The 26,231-nt window shown below is 30.5% G+C and overlaps 1 protein-coding gene across 1 annotated transcript in view; it reads left to right on the top strand.

Moving 5' to 3' along the window:
- The window catches only part of Fas1 (fasciclin 1 Fas1 domain-containing), a 276,999-nt gene that overhangs the window by 203,111 nt on the left and 47,657 nt on the right, over positions 1-26,231 (top strand). The window contains exons 4-5 of the mRNA XM_016057640.4: positions 3,579-3,766; positions 16,030-16,162. Coding sequence (XP_015913126.1) covers positions 3,579-3,766; positions 16,030-16,162 — 321 coding nt within the window. The remainder of the gene's footprint in view (positions 1-3,578; positions 3,767-16,029; positions 16,163-26,231) is intronic.

Below are 26,231 nucleotides of genomic sequence, written 5' to 3'. Positions count from 1 at the left end.
GATCCCTTTTAAGGGACGTCTTTTCTTTATTTTTCATATTTTTGAATGTGGCCATATTCTAATTTAATATTTACTATGTAGCCCCAGCTAGATCTCGGGGAGTTTAAAATGAGTAAAAGCTTAGTGCCAAATATTTTATTAATATACATATAGCACACGGACAAACAAACATAAGTTTAACTAATTAAGAAAAGGAGAAATAAAGAAGAAGGTCCATTCGGTTCGAAGTCTGAGCATCCACTGTCTAGTATGTGGTGGTGCTGTGGTAGCTTGACGATGTCGTTGCTACAACTAGAAAAATAAATTTTCCTTAACGATTTTATTCATTTCTGAGATAATTATGCCTACATGATATCCTAATTAAAGTGTATCTCACACGGTCAAAAATATGTTTAATGCTACAATGTTGCTACCTAAGCAAACCACTAAATAGAACTGATCACCACCATCATATGAGTTGATTTCTGTGTGAAATAATCTCCTGAATACCAATATAGACCCCATTTTTCACATCAACCACCATTTTTTGAGGATACCCTTTTACCTAAGTTTAGCATCTTTTAATAATTTTTTGTTCATTATAATCCAAACTGTTTTCTTATTTCAAAATATTTGCATATATTCAATGTAAAATGCTTATAGCAATGAGCAGCGGAAAAAAAATCTTTAACTCCATTCTAGTTGATTTTCATGTGAAATGACCTCCTGAATCCAAATATTACTCCCATTTCCCTCATTACTCATCGTTTCCTGGGGTAGCCCTTCCCCTAAATTCATCTCTTTTCGGTAATTTTACGGCCACCTATTAGATTTGGGGTAGGAGACTGAGTATTCTAACTGTTAAATTTCTTACGAGGAGATAGATAGATGTCTACTTCTAAAACACGATCATTTGTTGCAAAAAGTGTAATTTTTCTTTTTATATTCTGAGAAAATAATTAAAATAATCATCTTTTCTAGAATTTTTTTCGCAATTTGTAAACTTATTTCCTGCATATTCCAGCTTTTAGTCCTCCTTTTATTCCCCATAACATCTAATAATAAAAATATTTCGCCACAATTTTAGCTAAAAGCAAAAGAGGCGGAAAAGGTCAGGAAATCCTAATGCTACGAATGATCCAAACTTTCGTATGAGAGCTTCAAGTCCTCTCCGAAGTTTCGGGGAAATGATAATTTTAACATTAAATTTTTCTCTGGGGAACTAGATATATCAAATGTTTTAATACATTGTTATTTGTAGCAGAAAAGGGAGATTCACAAATATTTTCTTCTAAACTAATCATTAAGAAATGTTACTTTCACAATTTCTTTATTAACTTATTTTCTATATGTTCTGGCCTCCATCCGTAATTTTCTTCACACAAACATCCGTAACATTTAAAAATTTCTCTAAAAGTAAGTAAGAAGGAAAAGATCAGAAAAATCACACATAGGAAATTTTCCAACCTTTCTTACGATTTCTTCGATACCTTTCTCTCGTTACTGGCTATTTGCAAAAAATGAGGCTAAATATTTTTATTTTTGTGAATATTTTGGGTGGTAGAAGCTGGAATATGTAAAAATTAATTTGAAAAACGCAGCAAAAAGGTGATAGCTTTATTTTCAAATTTGAGGAGTCAAACCTCTTAAATTCCTTTATATGTTACTGTTCAAGTACCAAACCTTTTCTTTTCTGTAGCACATTAGAAGCCATTTAACGATTAGAATAACTTTTCTTTCCTTAAATAGGTTCCGAAGCCATCACAAGAGAGTTTGAATGACTCAATGTGTAAGGGTTCCCTGACTTCTCATCCTCTTTTAGCTTCTGAGTTAATATTTTTGCTAATAGTAGGTGTTTTGAAGAGAAATCGGATGAGCAGAAGCTAGAATAAATAGTAAATAAGTTAAAAAATTGGGAAAAGAAATTAGACATTTTCAGAATTTAAGAGGGAAAATCCCCAGAAATCTCTCTCTTTGCTACAACTGTCCACGTTTCTGTTACTGTCTCTGTTACTTCCCCTAAGAGTCTCTTATAGTTTGTCTACGGTGAGAACTCCCCCCGCCACAAAGTCAGCTGCTATGGAAACAAGAGTAGTGTAATTCAGGGAGGGTAGCTTCTTTTCACTCTAAGGCTAAAGCAGTAGACCGGAGAAAAAGATTCCTTTTCTCTTACCGATCCGAGCCAAAACCTGCCCTAAGCAGCGCCACCTAGGGGGGAAATCAGTAATTAGCGTTTCGATCTTGTATTCGATATAAGGGAAGGAACTAACTAAATCAGGATGAAGTGAAGCATTATTTTTATACTGTTTTGTTACAAAACGTAAACGAATTAGTATTTACGATTTTCTAATTAGTTTTTATGCTCTATATTAGGGATGCCCAACCTATGGCCCGCGGGCCACATGCGGCTCGTCGACTGTTGATGAACGCCATCGGGAACTTCTGAAAGCAATAAAAAATTCTTTTAATTTGTTTTTACTTTAAACATTATAAATTTTCTTTAAGTAAAATATTTAATTCAAATTTATATTGCTCTATAAAACGATAAATTAATTATTGTAAAAAATGGAGAGAAAAAAATTTTAAAAAAAATTTAGGTTTAAATAAATTTAAATAATTAGAAGTGTTTAATTTTCTTCAACTATGTTTTTAAGTTTACTAATAAAAATGTTTAGTGCTTAGAGCATTAATGTTTATAGAAAAAAAATTATATTTGCTGCTAACATGACTTATGTGATTGTGGCCCTTCGTTAATCTACCTTCTGTGCAAGTGGCCCTTCATACAAAAAGACTGTGCAGCCCTACTCTACATAAATTTGTTACATCTAAATTCTGACGTTAAATGACCCTTTATGCAGTTTCATTGAGAAGTTCAAAACTATTTTACTATGGCGAGGCAGTACAACTATAGCTCTCAAAAATTTGGAAATAGAGAGGATTGAAAGGCGTTTATGGGAAACCCTTAATAAAAAATTCATAATTATTTTAAAAGATTTTAATTATTATTTTATTTAAGTATATGTTACAAAAACGATTTTCATAATGCACTAGGTGTCTTATAATTTCATTTATGATGTACATGTATGAGCAATTTGTGAAAATTCACAAAACAAAAATTTATAAGCACCCTATACCAAGAGAGAAATTCTGCTTACCCTCCATTGTTAGTTTAAAATATAGCAAATGGGAATCTGGATAAACTCATAAAAAACATGAAGTTTCAAACGTTAAAACTCTTTTTGAAAAACAAAAAAAACTGTAAGCAAATTATGGCAGGATTACTTCCCAATTTCACAATCCTGAGTTATCCTACATTTGTTTGAAATCCATAATTCGTTTGCATTTTGGAAGAAAAAAGAGTTATCGTTAAAGCACTGAATTCAAATCTTTGAATTGTTACATAGTGTTACAGTCAAAGATATATTCAAAGTGTTTCAAAGAAAATAGAAATTTAAAAAAAACAGAAAAACAAATAAGGTAGCATTTGCATTTTACGTTCGAAACTTTGGTGGCAGTTTTGAAAGCATGATTTACTAGTTGTTAAACACTAATTTTTTGCTATCAGTTATGCATTTGTAAAATATTCTCTTTTTTTACAGGAATATTTCGTAAACAACGCAAAAATCATTGGCAGCGAAGAATATCGTGGCACAGAAGGAAAAACACAACTTCTATATATAATTGATGATGTTTTAGAACCATACATTCCTGTCTCATCTCAACCACCTCCAACAGCTCTACAATTGCTGATTCAGCCAAGTGTTTACAAATTGAAGGAACCACTTGAGTAAGTCTTTCAACAACATTATTTACCATGTCTTAAAAAATATTAAAAATTATCTCAGGAATCCAGAAAATGTTGAAACCGCACTTTTGGAAATTTCCCTTCCTTTTGGTTGAAATTTTATTCCGCAACTATCTGGAAACATTGCAAATATTGTACTGTCGTGAATACTTAATTTCAACATTGTCTTTTGACATTAAGGCGACGTTACCAAATCGAATCATTATTATTTTACAACTTAAATGAAACTAATGAATATCTTAGTTTATTTAATAACCGTCGATGAACAGCTGATCCAATTTTGAGTTAACGACCACTAATGTTCAACTTCGTAGCCTTGTAATTTTGAACCTAATCCAGAAGACAAGGAAACTCATGGTTCAAGTAATGGGAGAAATTTGGCTTCGTAGAGGACTTTTCGATGATATAAACTAGCATTTGCGTTACATGAAGAGGAAAACCACGAAAACCTGCCCCGGTCAGCCTAACGGCTAGGGGACTCTAACACATGGTTCGTCTACTACTGACGATTTTTTACGTCAGCACTGAGGTTGGTGCGAGGTGGATGCGAAATTCGTATAGACCTCCAAAGTTAGAGTAAGTTCCTCTAAGAAGTAGATGTCATTTGAAATTCATGTTAGCATTATAAAAATCAGGAAAACGGGAAATGAAAAAACCTAAACCAGATGAAATTATTTGCGTATTTCTGTCCAAAAATCAAATAATTAGATCCTCACGTTCTCGGAATCAATCTTGATGGTTCAAGGGGTGAACTCAAATATGGTAATTAATGAGTGCAGACGATTTTTTAAGTTACGAAATCAGACACAAAAACCCACTTTCTCTGAATAAACAGGATTCTTGAGAACTTTTTAAGTGAATTGAAAATTTCCTGCTCACAATTATAGAATTCATTTATCCAAAGATAATTCTTCGCGTAAAATAACTTTTAGTAAATATTTGTCATTTTTTATTATTTTATTTACTGTTAGTCTAAAAAATCCTTCACAATTTTGATCCTCAACCGAGGATCAAAATCTCCTCCCTCGCTTTGGTAGCCAGATGACCTGTGACAAAAGTCGAGCAATTTGCGGCAGAACAGTTTACCGAAAACCGATATAGCGCCCCCTCTCTCGGTTCCTTCGCAGACTGATCAAATTGGTCACCCATTCGCTCACTGATCGCTGCCCGTGATGCTTGACTTCAGTGATCAATTGGGAACCGTACCTTATGATAAGTGTACAGTAGAAATCAGAAATCCATTTTTTGAAAAATAAGTAATCTCGTAATAGATCACGGTTTGAAATATATATATATATATATATATACAGGGTGTCGCAGTTAAGCGTTTCAGAACTTCTAAGAGGGGTAGGGGGTATCCTGACGACTCGAAATCATATAGCAATGTGGGGTCGGAAATGCTTTCCTGAAGCGGTGACGTACACAGACGCACCATAAAGAAAAGATACCGTAAGTGAAAAATCGCTATAATAATACATTGAAAAAATTATATGGTACATGGGCCAAAGTAAGTGTTCGAAGTTTCTGCCACCGGCTACAATGTACACCTCACATCTCCGGCGCATGGACATTTGAACATTCTGCAATACTCCAGGCATATCTCGCAGGCAGCTACTGCGATTCTTGCAACCAGCATTATCAACAGGGGTGTCATAAACCAGTGTTTTCATTTGACACCAGAAGTCAAAACATGATAGGTCGGGTGACCGAGGAGGCCATATAATTTTTTCAATGTATTATTATAGCGATTTTTCACTTACGGTCTCCTTTCTTTATGGTGCTTCTGTGTACGTCACCGCTTCAGGAAAGCATTTCCGACCCCACATTGCTATATGATTTCGAGTCGTCAGGATACCCCCTACCCCTCTTAGAAGTTCTGAAACGCTTAACTGAGACACCCTGTATATATATACACTGGTGTGCAAACCTTAAGCAACAAGTGCGTTTTTTGTCATAACTCTGCAAGAAATCATCCGATTGACATAAAATTTGAATATGATGTACATTATTTTGTACCTAAACGATGGTAAAAGAATAATGGCGCAGAAATGAATATAAAACTTAAAGTAGGGTATGGAACAAAAAAAGGCTTTATTTGACATATAGTGGCGTTACACATGATTGCCTGAAGATGCGTAAGTACAACTGGCAGATGTTCCCTAGTATGGGATATGCCTGTGATGCCATAATTGGCACTACTTATTTATTTTCCATCCTTTTAAAATATCTTTCATTACTTAAGCCGATTTTTTATTAGTAGAATTATATTTTACATAAATCACAAACTTAATCTTTTTAAAACGAACATAAAATATTAATTTCTTCTCTTCTAGATCAATGTAACGGATACTTTTTTTATTTCATTACTAGGCAGACGTATTAATTCATTGTCGCCTATAATCGAAAGCAAAAATCTATTTATAACTTTTTATTCTAATTTTCCAACTGCTAAATGTTTCGGTTGCATAGTTGTAATAATTCACATAAATTTGTTGGCGACTCGTGATCGCCAAGGTATTATTTTAAACCCATATTGATATGCTAGTTGGCTTTGTTTTGGCTATGGTATATTGTGATTAATCGCCAATTTTGGATCTCCTACCCATACTTTCTCTGTCCGTTGAGAATAAATATATTCACTTTTAATTTCAAAATTGGTGAGGCTGAGATCCCTTTGGGGGCCTCCCCAGTCTCAATTTCTAACGGTCAGAAAATGTATTCTGGCTGCATGATCTCTCAATAGAGAGTATTTTTCTGATTTCATTCCTTTAAGGGATTTCGTATTTTTGATGAAGATGTGGCCATTGTCGAAATCTTAAATTATGATGAATAAAACCAAAATTTACATTCAACGATTTGTACATTATTTCCTGGAAACTTAATTGTTTTATTCATTCAATATTGGCCCAAATGAACATTCATATATTACACTATACGAATAATGTGCGGCTACTGATGGAGAAACAAACACCTTTTTCTCCGTCACAATGCCCTCCCCTTACTGTAATTGTTGCTTGGCATCGTCTCTCCATGCTAAGCACCAAATTATCCAGGAGTTCTTGGGGTAAACGTCTCCGTTCCTCCTTTAAAGCATCCTTCAGCTGATGGGTGCTACGAGGAGGATACTGTCGTGTCGCAAGACGTCTCTCTAATGCATCCCACAAATGCTCTATGGGATTTAGATCTGGAGAGTAAGCTGGCCAATCCATTCGTGTGATATCTTCACTTTCCAGTAGCCCTTGAACATTAGCAGTACGGTGTGGCCGGGCATTGTCATCCATAAAAATAAAGTCTTGTCTAATGGCCCCTCGGAACAGACGCACATGGGGTAGGATTACCTCATTGCAGTAGCGGTCTCCAGTTACAGAACCTCGGTCGAAGATCTGAGGCTCAGTCCGCCCGTTCAACATAATGCCACCCCAGACGACAACTTCAGGACCACCGTAACGATCTCTTTCCGCGATGTTATTGGGATGAAATCGAGTTCCAACCTCTCTCCAGATCAACTGACGTTGAGAATCGCTTGCAGCACTAAAACGACTCTCATCTGTGAAGAGTACGCGACTCCATTGATGAGGTGTCCAGGTTTCGTGTTCTCTGCACCACTCTAAACGGTGCCGCCGATGGCTAACTGTTAAAGGTATACAGCGTTCAGGACGTCTAGCAAATAAGCCACCTTTGTGGAGGCGTCTGGCCACTGTAAATCTTGATACTTGTCGCCCTGTGGCTGTGCACAGTTGCTGAGATACGGCGCTCGCTGACTGAGAACGGTTTCTTTTCGCCTGGAGGACAATGTAGCGGTCATCTCTTGGTGTTGTTTTCCTTGGACGGCCACCACCAACCTTCCGAACAGCTGTACCAGTAGTTTTAAAGGCATTCCAAGCACGAGAAACAACACTTTTGTTGATCCCGAGCTCTTCGGCGACACTGGTCACACTACGCCCCTCCTCAAGCTTCCCAATCATTCTTCCTCGAGTAAAGTAGTCTAAATGATTTCTCGAAGACTTGTTTCACAAAACAAATCACTTGCAGCGAATGTCTTTAACTACGGTGCTCTTCATCCTATTATCACAGCTTTGATCTGCACGCGCCGACCCACAAGGTTTACGTACACTTACATCACCTACGACGTTTTATTTCTAAAATTTGCATACAAATAATCTTTCTACTGAATTACGTGCATATTATACTGCAATTTCATGGCTATCTTATACTTTGTTGGGGAGCTGTGGCCGAAAAACCACTTGTTGCTTAAGTTTTGCACATCAGTGTATATATATATATATACATATATATATATTTATATATATATATATATATATATATATATATATATATATATATATATATATATATATATATATATATATATATATATATATATATATATATATATATATATATATATATATATATATATATATATACAAGCAAATGAAACTCTTTTAGTGCACAGACAACCTTTAAAGATATATATATATATATATATATATATATATATATATATATCTTTAAAGGTTGTCTGTGCACTAAAAGAGTTTCATTTGCAAATATTATTATATATGGCATAACATAAATTACTATAAATTTATAAATAATAAAAGGAACTTTACTAAATATTTATTAGTTACGTATAGTTATAACAGAGAATGTTATTTAATTTTTTGTTACTTTTGTTAAAGAATAAACTAAACTTGGATTGACTCAGATATTTTTTTTTCTTAAAATAAATGACTTTATTTTTAGTAAATTCACTTAGGAGAAAAACTAGTTCTTTCTTTCATTTTTTAAAAAGTTTTCTTCGAAAAAGCAATAAATCATTTATTCAAATGCATAGTATGAACATAAATTTTAAGTTAGATTATATATAAAATAAAAGCCGTAGCATTGTTTCATTTGAGTTAACCATTGTTTGAAGCATCTCCCAAAAGATCTATTTGTAACAAAGCATTAAAAGTTGAAAAAAGAATCTGGCTCAAATTCCTTACTCGTATTAAAACTAATTACAAATCTACATAGTAGCTGCATAACATTCTCAAGTAATACAAAAATGGATCGTTTCTCTTCAGTTTTACGGACTCGTGGATTTTCTTAAATGACTTTGTTTTCATACTAAACAATTTCAAACTAGTTTCAGTCAGCGAGAAGCCTGAGAAATTTTTCCTATACCGCCATAAGCTATGAAACCTAAGAAAAACGTACTGAAAACATTGTTTTAATACGCCCCAATGGTAGACGACCTTTTCAAAAAGCTTAGAGATAATTCTTCGAACCAGCTGTTTAAAGATTTTATACACTTCTTCTGTAAAATTTGCAAATGAGATCCCGCCTCTGGTGATTTTTCTTTGGTTTAAACACGAAACACCGAAAAAGTATTTGCATAATTGAACGAAGAAAATTGTGATCATTGTAAAAAAAATCAAGAAAATGGAAAAACGTCTGATGTTCCCTAATAATAAAACTTGCAAGAAATGAGATGAAAGAATAAATTCTTTATTCTGGATGTTTTAATATCTTTGTTGACTATGTAAAATTTTTATTCAGAGCTGAAGCTACTTTTAGACATAAATCTATTTTTTAGAAATTTGTCATTTCACTTAAACAGCTGCTTTACCTTTACTTTTTTCCCTAAAAAAACATAGTTTTAAATGTTTATAATATATATGTAATAATATATATATATATATATATATATATATATATATATATATATATATATATATATATATATATATATATATATATATATATATATATTAAAGTGAAGGAGTTATTCACTGAGAAATGTGTATAGTCTAGTTCGCGAAGAGTATATTTTCTTAAAATGTAATTTTTAGTGATCATTATAATAAATTTCTATTATAAAGTAAATTTTAGGTTTATTTTTCAACTGAAAATATTTTTGTGCCTTTCATGTTATGAATAAATAATTTTATTATTGCTTAAATAGTTTTTGTTCGTAGCATAGTAAAGGAAGGCATTATTTAACTAGTTATTGCATATTTTTTTTTAAATTTTGCATTACATCACCTTAAAATATGACTCCTGTTCATCTCAGTCTTTAAATAATTTGACTATCCCTCTTATTCCTATAATAGAGCTACTAACAAGAAAACCAGCATGTTTTCTTCCGTTGTCTGCAATCATAATATCGATTTAACGCAATTGATTAGCAAGTATTTAATTGAGATGAGTTAGAATTTTGTGTAATGGAAAACCTGATGATTTGACAGACTGGTGAATGATTAAACAAGAGAAAGGAGGTTTTGAATTTAAAGAGATGCCATGTGTTCAGATTAACTCTGTAACAGATTACACATGGTGCTTCGTAATGACCGCACTTAATATAATCTATGCTTTCTGACTTACTGTTTTAGTTAAATCGAAAAAGCATAAATATCAAGGGAAACAAATAAAACTTTTAAGCGAGGAAAAAGGAATTGTATCGAAATCTAACAAAACATTAATGAGAAAGGTGTAGCAGAAAGCATCAAAGCCTGACTGCCAGAAAGGTATTTACAGGTTAAGGTATATTCAATTCTACCTTCATCAGTAGATTTGAAATACATTTTTTCTGTTTTCCTTAGCTTACACATTAATTTGCATTTCCTAATGTTAATAATTTTTAATTTACTTTTCACAAGGATTCTTAAAATATAGAATAAGGGCGGACAATACAAAAAACTATGTTTATAGATTGTTAGTCGATGTCAGTTTCTAATAAAATTTTTATTAATTTTAATTAGAATAATGCTTTGCTGGATTATTAATTAAAACTTATGGATTCTTCGCAGAGCTGAGTTTAACTCTGGTGAATGTTATAGATGTTTATACTCAACATCCCAAATAAACCAACGCATTCTCGATACTGACAGTTATTGAATTCACATCATGCATTTCAAGTTTGATTTAAACGTTGAACTGCCACTTATGTGAATATTTAATAGTGCATTCCGCTTGAGACAAATACAGAAACTTATTGTAAAATAGGATGAAATTAAACTGAAATTATCTTTGCGATTCATTCAATGTGCAGTAACGTCAACATTTTTATAGTAGTTATTATCTGTAAGTTTTTATTGGATAGTTCATAGCTGAAACACACTGGTTCCATTTTGTCTATTTTATCGTTTGGTACCAGAAATGTTGTTTTACTTATTAAACTGCACTTCAAGAAGGCTGATACAACCTCTATTCCAGAACTATTATATAATGTCCCCCACTGTTTTTGACGATCATGAATTTTAGTTCCTATGATGCACGGTTTATTGTAAAGGAGATGCTAATAAGAGTTAGTTTATTATGAAAGCGTCTTCCTTAAAGTATACTTGCAGTAATATCTCGACAGTTTTTTTTTCACCCGAGGAATCATCTGAAGTATAAAAATGATACGAAGAGTGATTTGACCTACCCTCCATTTTCATATTTAAACATACATTAGTCGAGGAACACAGAGCTGCAACATGGTATCAAAAAATATCTCTTGCTATTTTCGTCATATGCTAGTGAAATTTAAGAAATTCTCATATGATAAACGTTCTCTGCAGTACCCTGTACCATTAACGTACAAGGTGTGTAAATTAAGTAATGAGACTGATGTTTTAAATATTTTTTATTTGAAAAGAATTACAATTTAATTCTGTCTCCCTCGAAATAATACACTTGAAAACCATACAGCGTCGAAAATGGTTCTTCCATTCTTCATTGCAATGCTGGAATTCAAATTCTGGAATAGCCTTTATTGGTTCGGCTACAATCTTTTAGATAGTTTCAAGTGTTTCGTCAGAAAGACGTGATTTAAGTGAGAAAAGAGGTTTAGGATCAACAGGAATGTGCTTAATGGCCAAAAACACATTTATTGACATTGCAGTGTGGCAAGCCGATTTGTCGTTATGGGAGATAGATTTATTCTTGTTTCTTTATCTCACAGGCATGCTCTTTTTCCGTGGTTCAAATTTGATTTATTATTGAAAATATGATGAATGATGCTGCGTTTAAAATTAAACTGTTCTCCAGTTATATTGTCAGTCGAGTTCGGATTCTATCAACATTTCGTTTCTTCTTGCTGTTGAAGTTTTTTTCGTAGCAAGATTTCTTTTCCAACAACTTTATTCCATCTGAAAACGCCTATAACTACCGAAAAACCATGGTTCTTGACAAAACATCTTCTCCGTAGACTTGTTGGAGTTTTTTTTTCAAAGTTTCTTTTTTCTGACGTAAGTCTGAAACAAAACCTGACAGTAAACCGCTGCTCCATTTTAATGTCACTCACTTTAACATGTAGCAACGGTACACACTACAAAAAATGATTTTACACGAAAGATTACTGCAGACAACCGCAAATTCTATTCCAATTGGAATGTACCGAATTTACACGATTACGCAATGAACAAACGAAATCGAGATGATAATCTCACACAAAAAAAAATTTTAAAATAATGAGGACAAAAACGAAATAAAAAATTTAATCATTAGACTGCCTTCAGGCAGGACAACAGATCTGAACTAACTTACTTGAAAATTTCAGTTAAAACTTGTTTTTCATCTGCAAATAAATATTAGAAGTTTTTTCCTTTGCAAACAATTATTGCTCGTCACATTTCTTTAAAAAATTAATTGTTGCTACACACCAGTTATAACTTGTTAAACTATTCTCAATTAGTCAGATTTGAACATACTTTTACACTCTGGAATAATCTTTAAAAAAGTATCATTTCTAATTCAGGTAAAAAATAATAACGTGCGAAAATGACTAATGTTATAAGCTATCAAGCAATCTCAACTTATAATTTTTGTGACGTTATAAAAATAGAATTATAGTTTCGTAAAATTAGGGTCAAGCCTCCCATATTTCCCTATACCTTTACAGTGAACCATTACAGTTCATCACCAGTGATGAAATAACGGTAAAACGAACATTTAATATAATTATTACCTTTTAATACAATTATTAAATATTTAAATATTTATTCAAAATATTTAATGTATGCAAATCTGAAATTTTAACAATAATAATTTTTTAAATCTCTTTATTATGTATTTAATAGACTTAGTAGTATCATTTGACTAATAATAAGCAAAATAAATAAGCAAGTGTTTGCACTTTAAATTAGCTACAAAGACAGATTTCGTCATTAACAATTAAAATGTATTGTGAAACATTTTTCGTGGCGGATTATATTTATTTTAAATAATAAGTATGTTTTAATTTAAACAAATGAAAGTCTAAAACATTAATGAAAAATAATTATAATTCATTTTTTTAAAATTTTTGAGCAACAAAAGTTCCAAATCTTTTGTAAATGGTATCAAATTCAATCTTTATTTTCTTCATAATGTCTCAAAGGGATAACTTAATAAAAAAGGCAAAAAGATCGTTTTAAGAATTTGGAGAAAATGCAATGGTAAATTATTCAAATGTTTTGAACTTTCGTGCCTACTTATCATGTTACTAAAGTAAAAATGTGTTTGGAATGGGATGACATTATTCTTTTACTATGCAAATTGAAAGTTTAAAATTCTGTTTTCTCGAAAACAGAGTATAAAGTAACACAGTAAATAGCTGTAAATGCTTTATGTTTCTACTGCTACTGAATAATGCACAACGAAACATTAAACTTTATGTCGAATGATCATGCACCATTCTCTATCAAGCGAATTTAATCTCGATTTTATGTATTTATATGTGTATATACAATATAGAGCAGCTAAATTAAATGTTTGCACTTGCATCAAAAATTAAACTTTAAAAGGTTTATATTAAGAAAGGGTTAACCACAAGATTTTTTTTTCTAAGCAGCTAAGTTTCACAAAGTTTCTAAAAGAAGAACCAGAAATTAGATAAAAATTCATGAATAAAACAAAATATCTAATTAAATAGCTGAGGTGCAATATTTTGTGCATGGAATACCGAAACAGTAAAAAACCAAAAAAAAAAAAAAAAGAATACGTTTAAAATTTAACATGTTAAATTTCTTGCTCTTGGAACATGTTAAGTTTCTAATGTTGAATTCTAATTCATGTCTTACTTGGTATATCAGAAACCCTGCTCATCGCATAAAAAAAATATTTTTCACAGAAGGTGTTTCAGTAATGAAAGCAAATTTCACGAAATATACATAATTTTATTTTGTTACGATTAACAAAAAGTTAAAAATTGTAATAGCGATTATGAAATGTCATAAATAAATTTTCCTACATATATTATATATATATATATATATATATATATATATATATATATATATATATATATATATATATATATATATATATATATATATATATATATATATATATATATATATATATATATATATATATATATATATATATATATATATGTTTATATATATATATATATATGTATATATATATATATATATATGTATATATACATTAAATCTTCAAACTTGGAAAAAAAGAGAAGAGTTCAATCTTGTGTTGTCAGACGCTTTCAAAATGATATGATAAATATTTTTTAAAATCAGATATTTTCTAAGCAAACATTTAAAATATTTTATAATTTACATGATTTCAGCTAAGATTATTTCCTTCTGAATATTTTTATTATGACAAGCATTATGTAATAAACTTTAATAGGCATAATAATACTATATTATAATCAAGTGCAATAATATTTTTTTAAAGTTCTATGTATATCTGAATACTTACGGATAATAATTAAAGGTTAATTATATATTTTTCTATTCAAACAATTCCTTCATTCGTTAACTAGCATCTGGCATCAAAGTCAAAATTTTTGCGTTTTTAAAACTTATTAGATGATGTAACATATTTAGTAAACAATGTTTGTATATGACACTTTGGCTATCTAAAAAAGTAGACCGATAATTTAACTAATAAGTAAATTAAAGAAAACCTGGTAAATAATAGTATATTTATTCAAAATCGTACGTTAAACTGCTCTTTATATTGCCTTAACTCTTAACTACTTTAAGGACTGTATCTTTCTCCCTGTTGTTTTTGCATTAATAACTGCGTCAGAGCTTATAGCGCCATCTGACGTTGTAAAGATATTTTAAAATTTATTTATTCATTAAAGCAGAACTAACAACTATTCCTTGAAATTTAATCAGAGCTTATATGAAACACTATAAATAAGGGAATGTAGGTGAATTATCTTTTTTTAAAAATAAAAATAAAAATTTTTAATAATATACTTGTGTTATGCAATCTGAAAACAACTCACATTTTAAATTTTATCAACAACAAGGTGCATAAAGTGGTACCTGATATTGAAGTCTCCAAAAATTTTAAAAAAAAACGCAACTCGAGAGTAGTATTTCAGCATTCCCAGAAAAAAATTTACTTATTCAATAGTTTATAATCAGCAATTATTCCAATATATATGATTCCGACATTTTTTGCTTGGAATCTTACATATCTTAGACTAATATTTCTTACGAAAATATGAAACAAATATTATATAAATCTGCAGATAACTATAATACGAATGTAGAAACAACTTTTTTTTATCCTACTAGTCTACTGCTTCTTCCTCTCGCTAACTCAGTTGTGGCTTCTACTTCATCTTTATTTATTCTTTAAAAGTGGCTTTTTTTTAAATAAAAGAACGTTTTGTTTATAAAAAGGATAATTATTGCATTTCCATGTAAGAACATTTGCATGTTAGAACATTATGTTGATATGTTAATCTTAACAAAATGAACTTTTACCTGGATGTGAAAAATAATCAATTGCATATACAAAAAATTAACTTAGGAATAGAGAAGGTATGGTATTATAAAAAGTAATAAATGAGAAGTGATTTTACTTGTTAACAATCGATATATATATATATATATATATATATATATTACTGTCAACATCTAATCTCTTTATCTTGTTTTAGCGTGTTTTGAACGAGCTTGTAAAATTGAAAATCTTTAAAGTGATAAACTTCTAGACAATAATGGATAAATAATCATCATTTAAGGAAAAAAGGTTGGATAAAATTCGCAAAAAAGCACATAAACTTGCTGTTCAAAGAAGATGTAATTATTTTAAAAAAAATCCATGTTGACAATAATGGTTCTCTGTAATTACATTTCAAAGGCCAACATTGGAGCACCTTTTTTAAATCCATAATCAGATACTCAAAACAACTACTCGTGTATTACTGGATTTACACTCTTAAAAATAGAACTGGATAAATAAGTAAAAAGAAGCAATGAGAAAATTATTATATTTATACTATTCTAAGGTTTTAACTTTTCTTTCAGTGCTTTTGCTGGTCGTGTAACATCTGAGACAGAAAAAACATTTTTCAGCCGTGTTGGACAACATACTTTCTTTCTTCCAGTTGGATCAGCTGATGAAATGAGCAGTGTAAAACTTCAAGATATTGATCAATGGGTAAGTTTCTGAAAATTTTGTTCTCATCAACAATTTTAAAAATAATAAATGTATTTCACTCAATTTTATTTTATACCGATTTCACAATATAAGTACCAGCGTTACTGGTACTGTTGAACGAAGTAATGTACTTCACACACGAAAAAAAAAATTTTAAAAAAAGGCAAAAAATTAAAATTTTATTTGCATAAAATATTAATCACGCTTATAAATCTATAAAATAAGTTGTTAAAAAAGTGTCTTCCGGTTCCCTTTTTTTCCCTAAAATAAGTTTCTGAGACTGGGTTTTAGGAGAATTTTTTAAACTATACCTGACTTAATTTACATCCAAAATAAGCTCCTAGCTCATGAATCATTTAAAAACAAAAATTAAAACAAAAATCAAAAAATTATTTATTTAAAATACACTATTAAAGTTTTTCCTCATTAAAAACATAATAAACATTAATTTCTTTGAAGTTAATTTGAAGAAAATATATATAATTATCCATATTCTTATGCTTTAGCTGTACCAAATAAAATTTGGCTTCAACCACCCATATGGAATCGGATATGTTTTTCAAACATTGAATCTCCCTTTAAAAATTTCAGCAAATTTTTACACTGAAAACAATTTTCACCAACTTAATATTTCATTTTATTGTTACGTAATTTTTATCGTTATTGTAAGTAGTGAAAGAATGTTTAAGTGCTACTTATTAAATTATTTCTTGTGGTGAAAAAACTTTTCAAATAACTTTACCTAAAACTATTTGCTTATCTGGCTGTCCTAAACTAAACTATTTTCTACACGTTTTGGCTACAAAATGATTAAGGTAAAAAAAACAATTTTAGCAAAATTTATATAACAGTTATATTTTTCTCTATATGCCTGATTTTAGTTTTAAATTTTTCAAAAGATGACACTGCAAAAACTTAATTAGGAGTAGTAGTTCTTAATTTACGTCCATCATCATCATATTTGGCTAGACAGCCCAGGGTGGGCCAGTGCCTTCCTTTGAATTCGAATCCACTTCTCTCTACTTTTGACACTTGTTCGCCAGTTTTTCTCCTTTAGAGTAAGGAAATCAGTCTCAACTAAATCTAGCCATCTCAGCCTGGGTCTACCTCTTTTCCTGTTCGTTAGGGGTTTGTGTAATAGGAATGTAATAGGAACGTCCACAATGGTTTATTTGCGATCCTTGAGAAACATCCTTGAGAATGATCCGAAGACATGCCCTTACAATTTTGATACCCTGGAAGAGAATGACTTCCCCGTTTTGGTAGACCAACGATCTGCATTTCGAAGTCGAGCAGTTAGACGAGGACCGTACCTGGAACTCTCACTCCCTTCGCAGGCTGATCAAAGTGGTCACCCACCCACACACTGACCGCAGACATAGATGTTGGACTTCGGTGATCTACTGGGAAATTTATTTTACCGAGAGTCTATTGTGGAATAAAGACTTAATGACAAAATCAAAGAAAAATTCCTGAAAATCAAAAATTTGAAAGTTTCCAAGCATTTTAATGAATGAAAATCACATAAAATTTTCCAAATGTCCATTATCAGTAAAACAAACAATGAAGCAAAAGAGTAACCATGCACAAAAACTCGAACTCGCTATCATCAACACTCATGTTATATAGAAACAATCCACTAAATGCATCTTAACGAAACAGAAAAATTTTTTATAGGGATTCACAGCACAATCTGATGATAAATTTGATCTTAAACTATCTACTCTGGAGCCATTTATGGTTATAAAAATCCCCTTTACTTACTTTTGTTACCCATCAGTCTAAATTATAGCTATCCATACTGATCAATCGAAACAATAATTGAAGAAACCTGTCTAACTATATAAAGTTTTTATACGTTGTTTTATACTATTCCTAATTATTTCATCGTTAATATAGTACTTCTAGGTTTTAGAATGTTAGATAATAAATCTTTGTTTCTTTTTACTTATTTTCTCCTTATAAATAAAATAATATCAAATGTTTTTATTCAATATTGCAATTATAATTTATCAAACATTGTGGTAGCATAAAAATTGTGCGTTTATTCTCATTTTATTCTGTACCCTTAACCCCTATGATTTAATTTTCTTTCAATGCTTTTCTTTATTTTAAAAATAAATTCAAACTTTTGAAAAGGATGTCAAAAAATACAGTTTACATTTCCTTATTTTAATGAATAAAAGATTTGTACAAATGAGTTTTCTATTTCCAAAATATCTGTAAAGAATTTAAAATGTTTAAAAAAAAGGAAGATCTTGATGAAAAGACTAATAGTAAATAGAAGAGGAATTTGCTAACAATTCGTATTCTGAAAAAAAAATCTTATTTTAAAAGCTTTGAATTACAACTAAGAATAAAATATTTATAAATTGTTTCCGTAAGAAAATATTTATAACATAATTGCTTTCCTGTGGTATAAAATTTTAAGCGTGCTTGATGGTTTCTAATACTAACATATATCAACAAAATTATAAAAATTGTATCCTTAACGGAGTTTAAAAACATTTTTTTTTATAATTTTTTCTTTATACCCAAATAGTAGGAAAAATGCTTTTAATGAAACTTCCTTTGAATACTTTTCCTTCAAGCGAAAAACATCTCTCATGCATTTAAAAAAAATATCTCTCACGCATTTTCTATCTAAAGAAAAATTAATTGTTCCAATTTTTTTAAGAATAAACTTGGTTTATTCGCATCAAAGAAATCAATTTTTATTTCATAAATAATAAAGCCTGATTCAAGAAAATATTAATCGTTTTAGCGTTAGATTGCGTTGTTGAGTAAAAAAAAAAGTTTCGCAATATATTTTCAAATTAAAATTTCAATTTCTATTTATTCAAATAATATGCATCATTAAAAATAAAAAATAAAAACGAATTTTAAATGTATAAACTTTGTAGCAAAAAAAAATTCACTTGCTCTTCTTTCGTAAATAGATAAACTACAGTGATTTTAAAATAATAATAATAATTTTCTGTTTAAGTAAAATTATAAATTTAAGCTAAGTAAAGAAGATTTATGAAAAGTAAAGAACTCCCGCAGACCAATCTGTCTGCTGTAGGATTCATAAAGTTTAAGGCTTTTCACCGATCGGCTTCTTACTTTCAGACAAGGTGTTAACGACAGATTTAAATTTGGCTGGCATTCACTTCCCACTTGTCGATAGAACCAATACCTCCTTTTCCTTATTCATTTCTTACTTTTTTTCTTATTTTCCTTTCTTATTTTGAGCAGTTTATGCTCGTTACGACGAGATACTAAATTAATCCGTGCGGAGGTCTTCTCTCTTCTGGAAGGTGTTGATAGTCAATTCTTCACAATTCTAGTGCAATGCCTAAACCACTGTACCGCTGCGTCATATGAAAAAGGACAGTTAAGTTGTTCAGATCAGAAGTTCTAAAATTATACATTTCTGAACATTTGGATGGAAAATTGACTCCTTAGGACAGTATACAGATAGACCACATTTTCAAGTTGTTCAAAAAGTGTTTTTGGTGAAAAACACAGCGATTACTTTATGAGAAATACGATCTTTGTTTATGTTTTTCTGTTATTTAATAAATATTTCAGAAACTTTTTCAGTACCTATCAGAAAATATCAAAAAAGAGGTTAACGTAAAAGTGTTGCCATTAAAAAATATATATCTCTAAATTAATCTAAGCCTTTCAATTGAAGCACCTAAACTTCGAATACAATGGTTTATATATATTCCAAGGATTATATATAATTAAAAAAAATTCATTAAAAAAAAAGAAGAAGAAAAAGAAACATCAAAACATACATTTTGCGACCCCTTCATAAAATCTTCCGGAAAACAAGAAGAATTTCTAGCTAAGTAATAAAGCTAGCAAATATAAATAAATAATAATAAAGCTAGCAGTTTTATACAAGGCAGAAATTTATAAAAGGTGATATTCAAATTAACTACTAATCATGCAGTAAAAACAATTCCAAAAATGTTAAAAAGAATATTTTTATCCTACGTTTTGAAATATTTAAAATGTTGAAGAAAGAAACAGAATCCGCGTCTTTATTTCTTCGAAATATGTCAAAATGTCCGTTTTTTCTCAACCATTATTAAATACTGAATATTTATTTTTCTGAAACGTCAAAAAAAGATTTTACTACGCAAAAGCGTTCCAATTACTATCAATGTATCAACATTCCAAGATTTCTTCATATAAACATTGAAAACATATATAAGTATTGTTTTTTTTTCAAGGAATTTTTTTCTGAAATATAAATAAAACTTTCTGTATCGTTTTGACTGATGGTTTTTCTTTTTTCCCGAGTAATAATAAAAAGTATTAACTTTTATCAAGTAGTGTTATTACTTTGCTGGCTTATTCATATTTAGAGGGTAAAAACATTATCTTAGATAGCTAAAATACTACTTTCTAGCTTTTTTCCTTTGTTACCTTCAAACTCCGAACTGTTATTGTCGCTCTATAGATCAATAAAGTATGGCGAAATTCTCTTTTTCTATTACTTTTTATTTAGAAAATATATTTTTTATTGTTTTTAATTATATTATCTTTGAATGTTATTTCTTCTTGTTTTTCATATTATCTTATATTATTTTGTGTATTCGGATTATTAAAACAAACATTAATAGGATTTACATAAATGGAATTTAATAGTAAACTTATTATGCACTAATAAGTGTAGTAAAAATAAAGCATTGTAACTTATAACGATCCACAAAAGCGTGCATTAAGTTATGAAAATCCTTGAACTGATGAATGATTGAGTTAAACATAGACTGAAAATCAGTATAGCAATTATCTTTCCAATTTTTTCCTGCATATAAGAATAGGTTCAATAACATTTTTTTGAATTAATACACAGTCTAGTTACAGTATGCGTTCTTAATGCGAACACCTATCGAAAGTCAGGATAACAATCTTTTGCAGAGCAGACTGCTGAGAAACGTGTAGGAGGAGAGTCATTTAGGTTCTTGAAGTTGTTCACTGGGGTGTTAAACCATGCTGAGTCCAGTGCCGTTTTCCGTTGCAAGTAACCCATATTCATACAAAATCAGATTAATACATTGAAGAACAAAGCTAAAATCTCCGCCTAAATTAACAAATAATAACGCTCTGGATGATGAATTATACTTCTTACTTTGTTAAAATTTCTATTTCATTTAGAATCAATTTATTATGAAGTTGCGTTTTCCAAATTTTTTCCCATTGTAGACCAGGCAGGTGAAAAGAGCAAGAGAAATGATCTGCAAGCAGTTCCGAGGATTCCTGAGATATATAAAGCAGAGAGCATTCTTTTGATAAGTTAAAAAGATATTAAAAAAATATTAAGGTTCACTGATTGGGTGTAAATAAGAGAGAGTGAAGTGAACTCAGCAGAGCGTTCTGAAGGAAACATCGTTAGTAGTCTCGGGGATCGCGAGCGATATCGAGCAGGGGATGTTGCCCCCTATTATATAAAATAGTAAATGAAAAACTTATTTTCCAATTTAAGAAATATGTGAAGAAAGTGAAGCTTTTATGCCAACATTTTTAAAAACAATATTATCGCATGAATGACTAATTTAATTATAGTAATAAACATTTTTGCTTCTGAAATTCTCATTAAACTATATTCTTTTTAAATGCGACCAAATATTTTAAAATTTGTCGTTGCCCATAAAGGAACGTAACATTCATGACCATAGTGTAATACAGCACTCTTAATGCTCACTTTTAAAACGAGAGAAAAAATAAATACGAGTCTTTTTATCGAACAAAATGTTAAGAATCTGTCTACAAAATGTCAAACACAGAAAAGCTTTTATCCGTTTGAGAAACTTACGTTTTTCCCCTTGAAAAAGAAAATTGAAACTAATCAACTTAAATAATGCTGAGCTCATTTTTTCATCTTCGTGTTTCTCTAAACTTACAGTTCTTATTATAATTACAATGTAATTCAAGACAAAAAATGTTTACATGTCATACCGTATTTCCTATCAATTACTAAAAAAATATCGATCCAAATGTAAGAAATATTTTATATTTATCTGTCGTTCATCTAAAAGGGGTTCAGAGAGTGATGCTGGAAATAATGTTGACGTATGCCTGTTTAGGTAGAGGGGGAGCGATTGTTCTTGTTTTCCAGTGGCGCCATCAATGGCAAAGAATTCGACTTCTGTCACACCATTCGTCACACTCGTTTGTAAGGCGGACCCATTCATCCATTCATTCATCCACAGATCGTAATTTTGACCTGAATCAGAGAACGATCGATCTCCAATCCAGTACCCCCAGAGGTTTTGATTTGTTATGGGAACATGGAGGACTTTCGCGACTCGATAGATTTAACGTGCATCAGTCACTTTACTACACGGGGAGTCTTCGGCAGGCGGGGTTCGAACCGACGAATTCTCGGACGTGGGACCAGCGCTCTACCGACCAGGCTATCCCGGCCCGCTGGAAATAATATTCACTAAAAATAAATCTAGAAATCTCAGTTAAAGAAATGACTTTGATACATTTTATAACAAGCCAGTGAACCAATTAGAGTGAAATTACACCAGATTATTATTAATAAATAACACTGTGGAGATGCATCATTATAGATGGTGTAAATTCCTAGTACATGCCGTTAGTACCGAAAGTGGGATTACTGCTGAGATATTTCGAACAAAATTCTCTCGATTACGTTAGTGGAGCATTTTTAAAGTTGAGCAAAGTAAATATGGCCATACTTATAATAACAAAATAAAAATAAGGAAAAATTTCTTTATCTAGAGGAAGACAGCTCCATATTTTTGAAAATTTTTGTAAAAACTTTTAACGGTTGAACTGAGGAGTCATCGAACATTAAAAAACCCTCCAGTTATAACGCTAAGAATTTTAAATTAACAATAAATGAGTAGATCCGAAGTTGGCAAGTTATAGATAGATAATATACCCGAAAACAAAGCCAACACCGAGTTATTAATATTAAATAATTTGGCTTCAGGCCTAATTAATCGCCAAAAAAGGTCGTTAGAATATAATATAACCTTGTAACCGAAATATTTTTGTGGTTTGAGAAATAAAGTAGTATAAAGAAAATTAAAGTTAAAAATAGATTTTGGTATTCGATTAGTCGCGACACTGAATTCATGAGGTGCACACGTGTATTGAATTAAAAAGTGTAGTTGTTGTAGATCATTTACGTCGCACTAGAGCTGCACAATGGGCTATTGGCGACGGTCTGGGAAACATCCCTGAAGATAATCCGAAGACATGCCATCACAATTTTGATCCTCTACAGAGGGGATAGCACCCCCGCTTCGGTAGCCCAACGACCTTCACGCGATAATTAAAAAGTGAGATATTGCATCGACTGTTTAGAAAAGAATACATGTATATTTGCTTTTTTTACAAAATGTGATAAAAATTAAATATTAAATATAAAATTAAATATGTGATAAAAATTAAATATTTTAATTATAACAGTAGTAATAATGGTCAAAAAAATTAAATTTATGAAATTAAAGAAATTTTAAAAGCTAAGAAATATGTAATGCCTATATACTGGTATAACGAACTCGACCATGCTAAATATGATCAAATTCTTATTTTCTTCTATAAGAAAATACTTATGTTCTCAATCAAACTTCTTATCGAAAAATCACTTTACTTTTTACAAAATATTTTTTATTGATTTTTTTAAAATTTTCCTCTCGTGTGTTTCTTTGTTTAAAACAAAGCACTAATATAAAATAAGAATTTGTACCACCATCATGTTGAAAGCAATTTAATCTGAAATCATCCATTTTTTTTCTTTTAAAGGTCAATAAATAGGCACTACTTCACTTGCAAAGGATATAACTTCAGTTGTTAGAACAGATATGTGTAATTATTAATATTGAGAGGGAAAAAATGGCACTAATACATCGTTGCTAATATCCCGAAGAGATTGTTTTATAAAACTGTATCTTTTGTTAAATAGAAATAAAAAGTAAATATTTCTGCATAACTAGTATTAGGACGCAGCATAATCATTTTTTTAATCATATGTGTAATTATTAATATTGAGAGGGAAAAAATGGCACTAATACATCGTTGCTAATATCCCGAAGAGATTGTTTTATAAAACTGTATCTTTTGTTAAATAGAAATAAAAAATAAATATTTCTGCATAACTAGTATTAAGACGCAGCATAATCATTTTTTTAATCTAAAAGTTAAAAAAAACGTATGATTTTTTCGCGAAAACTAACGTAGAAATTTGAAACAATTTAAAACTGCAAATTCCATACGGTAATTATTGTAAGTACACCTATGCACTAGGATAAAGGAAGTATTTTCATTATAAAAGGAGTATTTTTTTAATGAAAGTTGCAATTGATTTTTTTAGGAAATATACTTTTTTATGTCCCATTCGTGTATGTATAATTATGATGTTACGTTTTGATCATATTTACAAACAAACCCATTATCTGGAAGTATTAAAAAAAGTACAACTATATTTGGAGAACCGTTACTCGACAATTTTACGTAAATATAAAAACATTTAATTTGATATCAAAACAATTTTTTGAAAATAAGTATTTTGCATTTAAGTTTACGAAAATTTCCAAATACATTTATTGATGCATATTGATGCATTTTTCCTCATTTAACGTAATAACAGACTACTGTTACCCCACAAGAAACCATGTCTGTCGTTAAACATGACTATTTTATTTTTCAAACCTACATTTTCAATAATATGCGAAGATAAATAGCCAAATATTTATATGAATTGTTAAATATTGAGTGATAATTAATTCTTAAAAAAATTTCAACTTAATTATTTGAAACTAACCAATTGTTAGAAATGAGTTTTCAGTGAACACGCGTCTGTGAATTACCCCAATCAAATTTACCTCGAATATTTGTCGATACAATTTTTTGAATTAACTGTACAGCTTGATGCAATTTAGTGACAATTAATGACATTTTTGCACACTGTTGTAAAACTAATTTCAAATTTGAAATCCCCACACCCGAAGAAGGCAGGATCAAGTATTCGTATCAATACAGCAAAAAATTTGCTTCATAGAGTAATCATTAGCCCTTTGAAAATTTTAGAAACTTTTAAGATTTAATCTAGCATTTTAAATATAATCTTCTATTGGCATGACAGCCCTTTGTAGGCCCGAGCTTTCCCTAGAAGCTTCCTTAATTCTGCTCTTTTCTTTGCGATTGTTCTCCAGTTAATAACTTTTAAGATTTTGAAATCCTCTTCCTCCCAGTCAAGACCTCTGATCTTAGGCCTACCTCTAATTCTAGTCCTCATTGGTTTGTAGTTGAAGACCTTAAATGTCAAACAAAAAGGATCCAGTGACCCGCAAGCTTTAAGTATCTTATTTTGATGTATTTGTTGATATCAGCTTCCTTGAATAGCCTATATAGTTCAAAATTATGACATTGATTCCATAAGCCATCCACATTTATAGCATCGATATTTTTTTCTTGAGACCTTTCTCTCAAAAACAGCAAGCAGTTTTAAAGACATTAATAAGCAATAAATTTTTAATTAAAATAAACATAAGCTTTGTTATTTCCTTTCTCCGGGCGAAATTTATTTCTCGCTCTCTTTCCGTCCTTGGCGATGATGACAGTTATTTCCACGGGTGAAACAAATCCTTATCTTAGATATTAGGTTTGAAAGATATGAGAAATGGTTTCTAAGACGCCCATAGCGTTCACTCATTCTTTCTGAATGAACTAAATTCCTGATGGATGAGTCCATAAAATGTCAAGGTTATCTCGAAGTTCGATAAATACTTCATTCTGTGGAAAAGAGTTTCTAGAGAAGAAAAAGCACCTTTCTTTAGTTCATGCAATGAATCATGGAAAAATCTCAAAATCACATTTGTTCTGTTAATGGAATTGGGGTCAAATATAAAATTTCCTGTTTGTGTCTTTGCTGTTGGAAAGATTCCCTAGAATAAATATTTCCAGCGGTGACATTTATTTTGAAGTTCAGATCGATTCAAGCTGGGAGAAGACGCAAGAGTTACATTGTTATAGTAAAAAAAATTTTGGATTGTTGCTCGAAAAATGTTTTTTAAAGCTGTAATAAAAGTTGCAA

The sequence above is a fragment of the Parasteatoda tepidariorum genome, chromosome 11 (assembly GCF_982258835.1).
Source record: "Parasteatoda tepidariorum strain Cologne lab strain chromosome 11, Ptep-v5.0, whole genome shotgun sequence".
Taxonomy (NCBI): domain Eukaryota; kingdom Metazoa; phylum Arthropoda; class Arachnida; order Araneae; family Theridiidae; genus Parasteatoda; species Parasteatoda tepidariorum.
The sequence above is the reverse complement of the archived record's forward strand: the minus strand, read 5'-3'. Positions and strand labels throughout refer to the sequence as shown.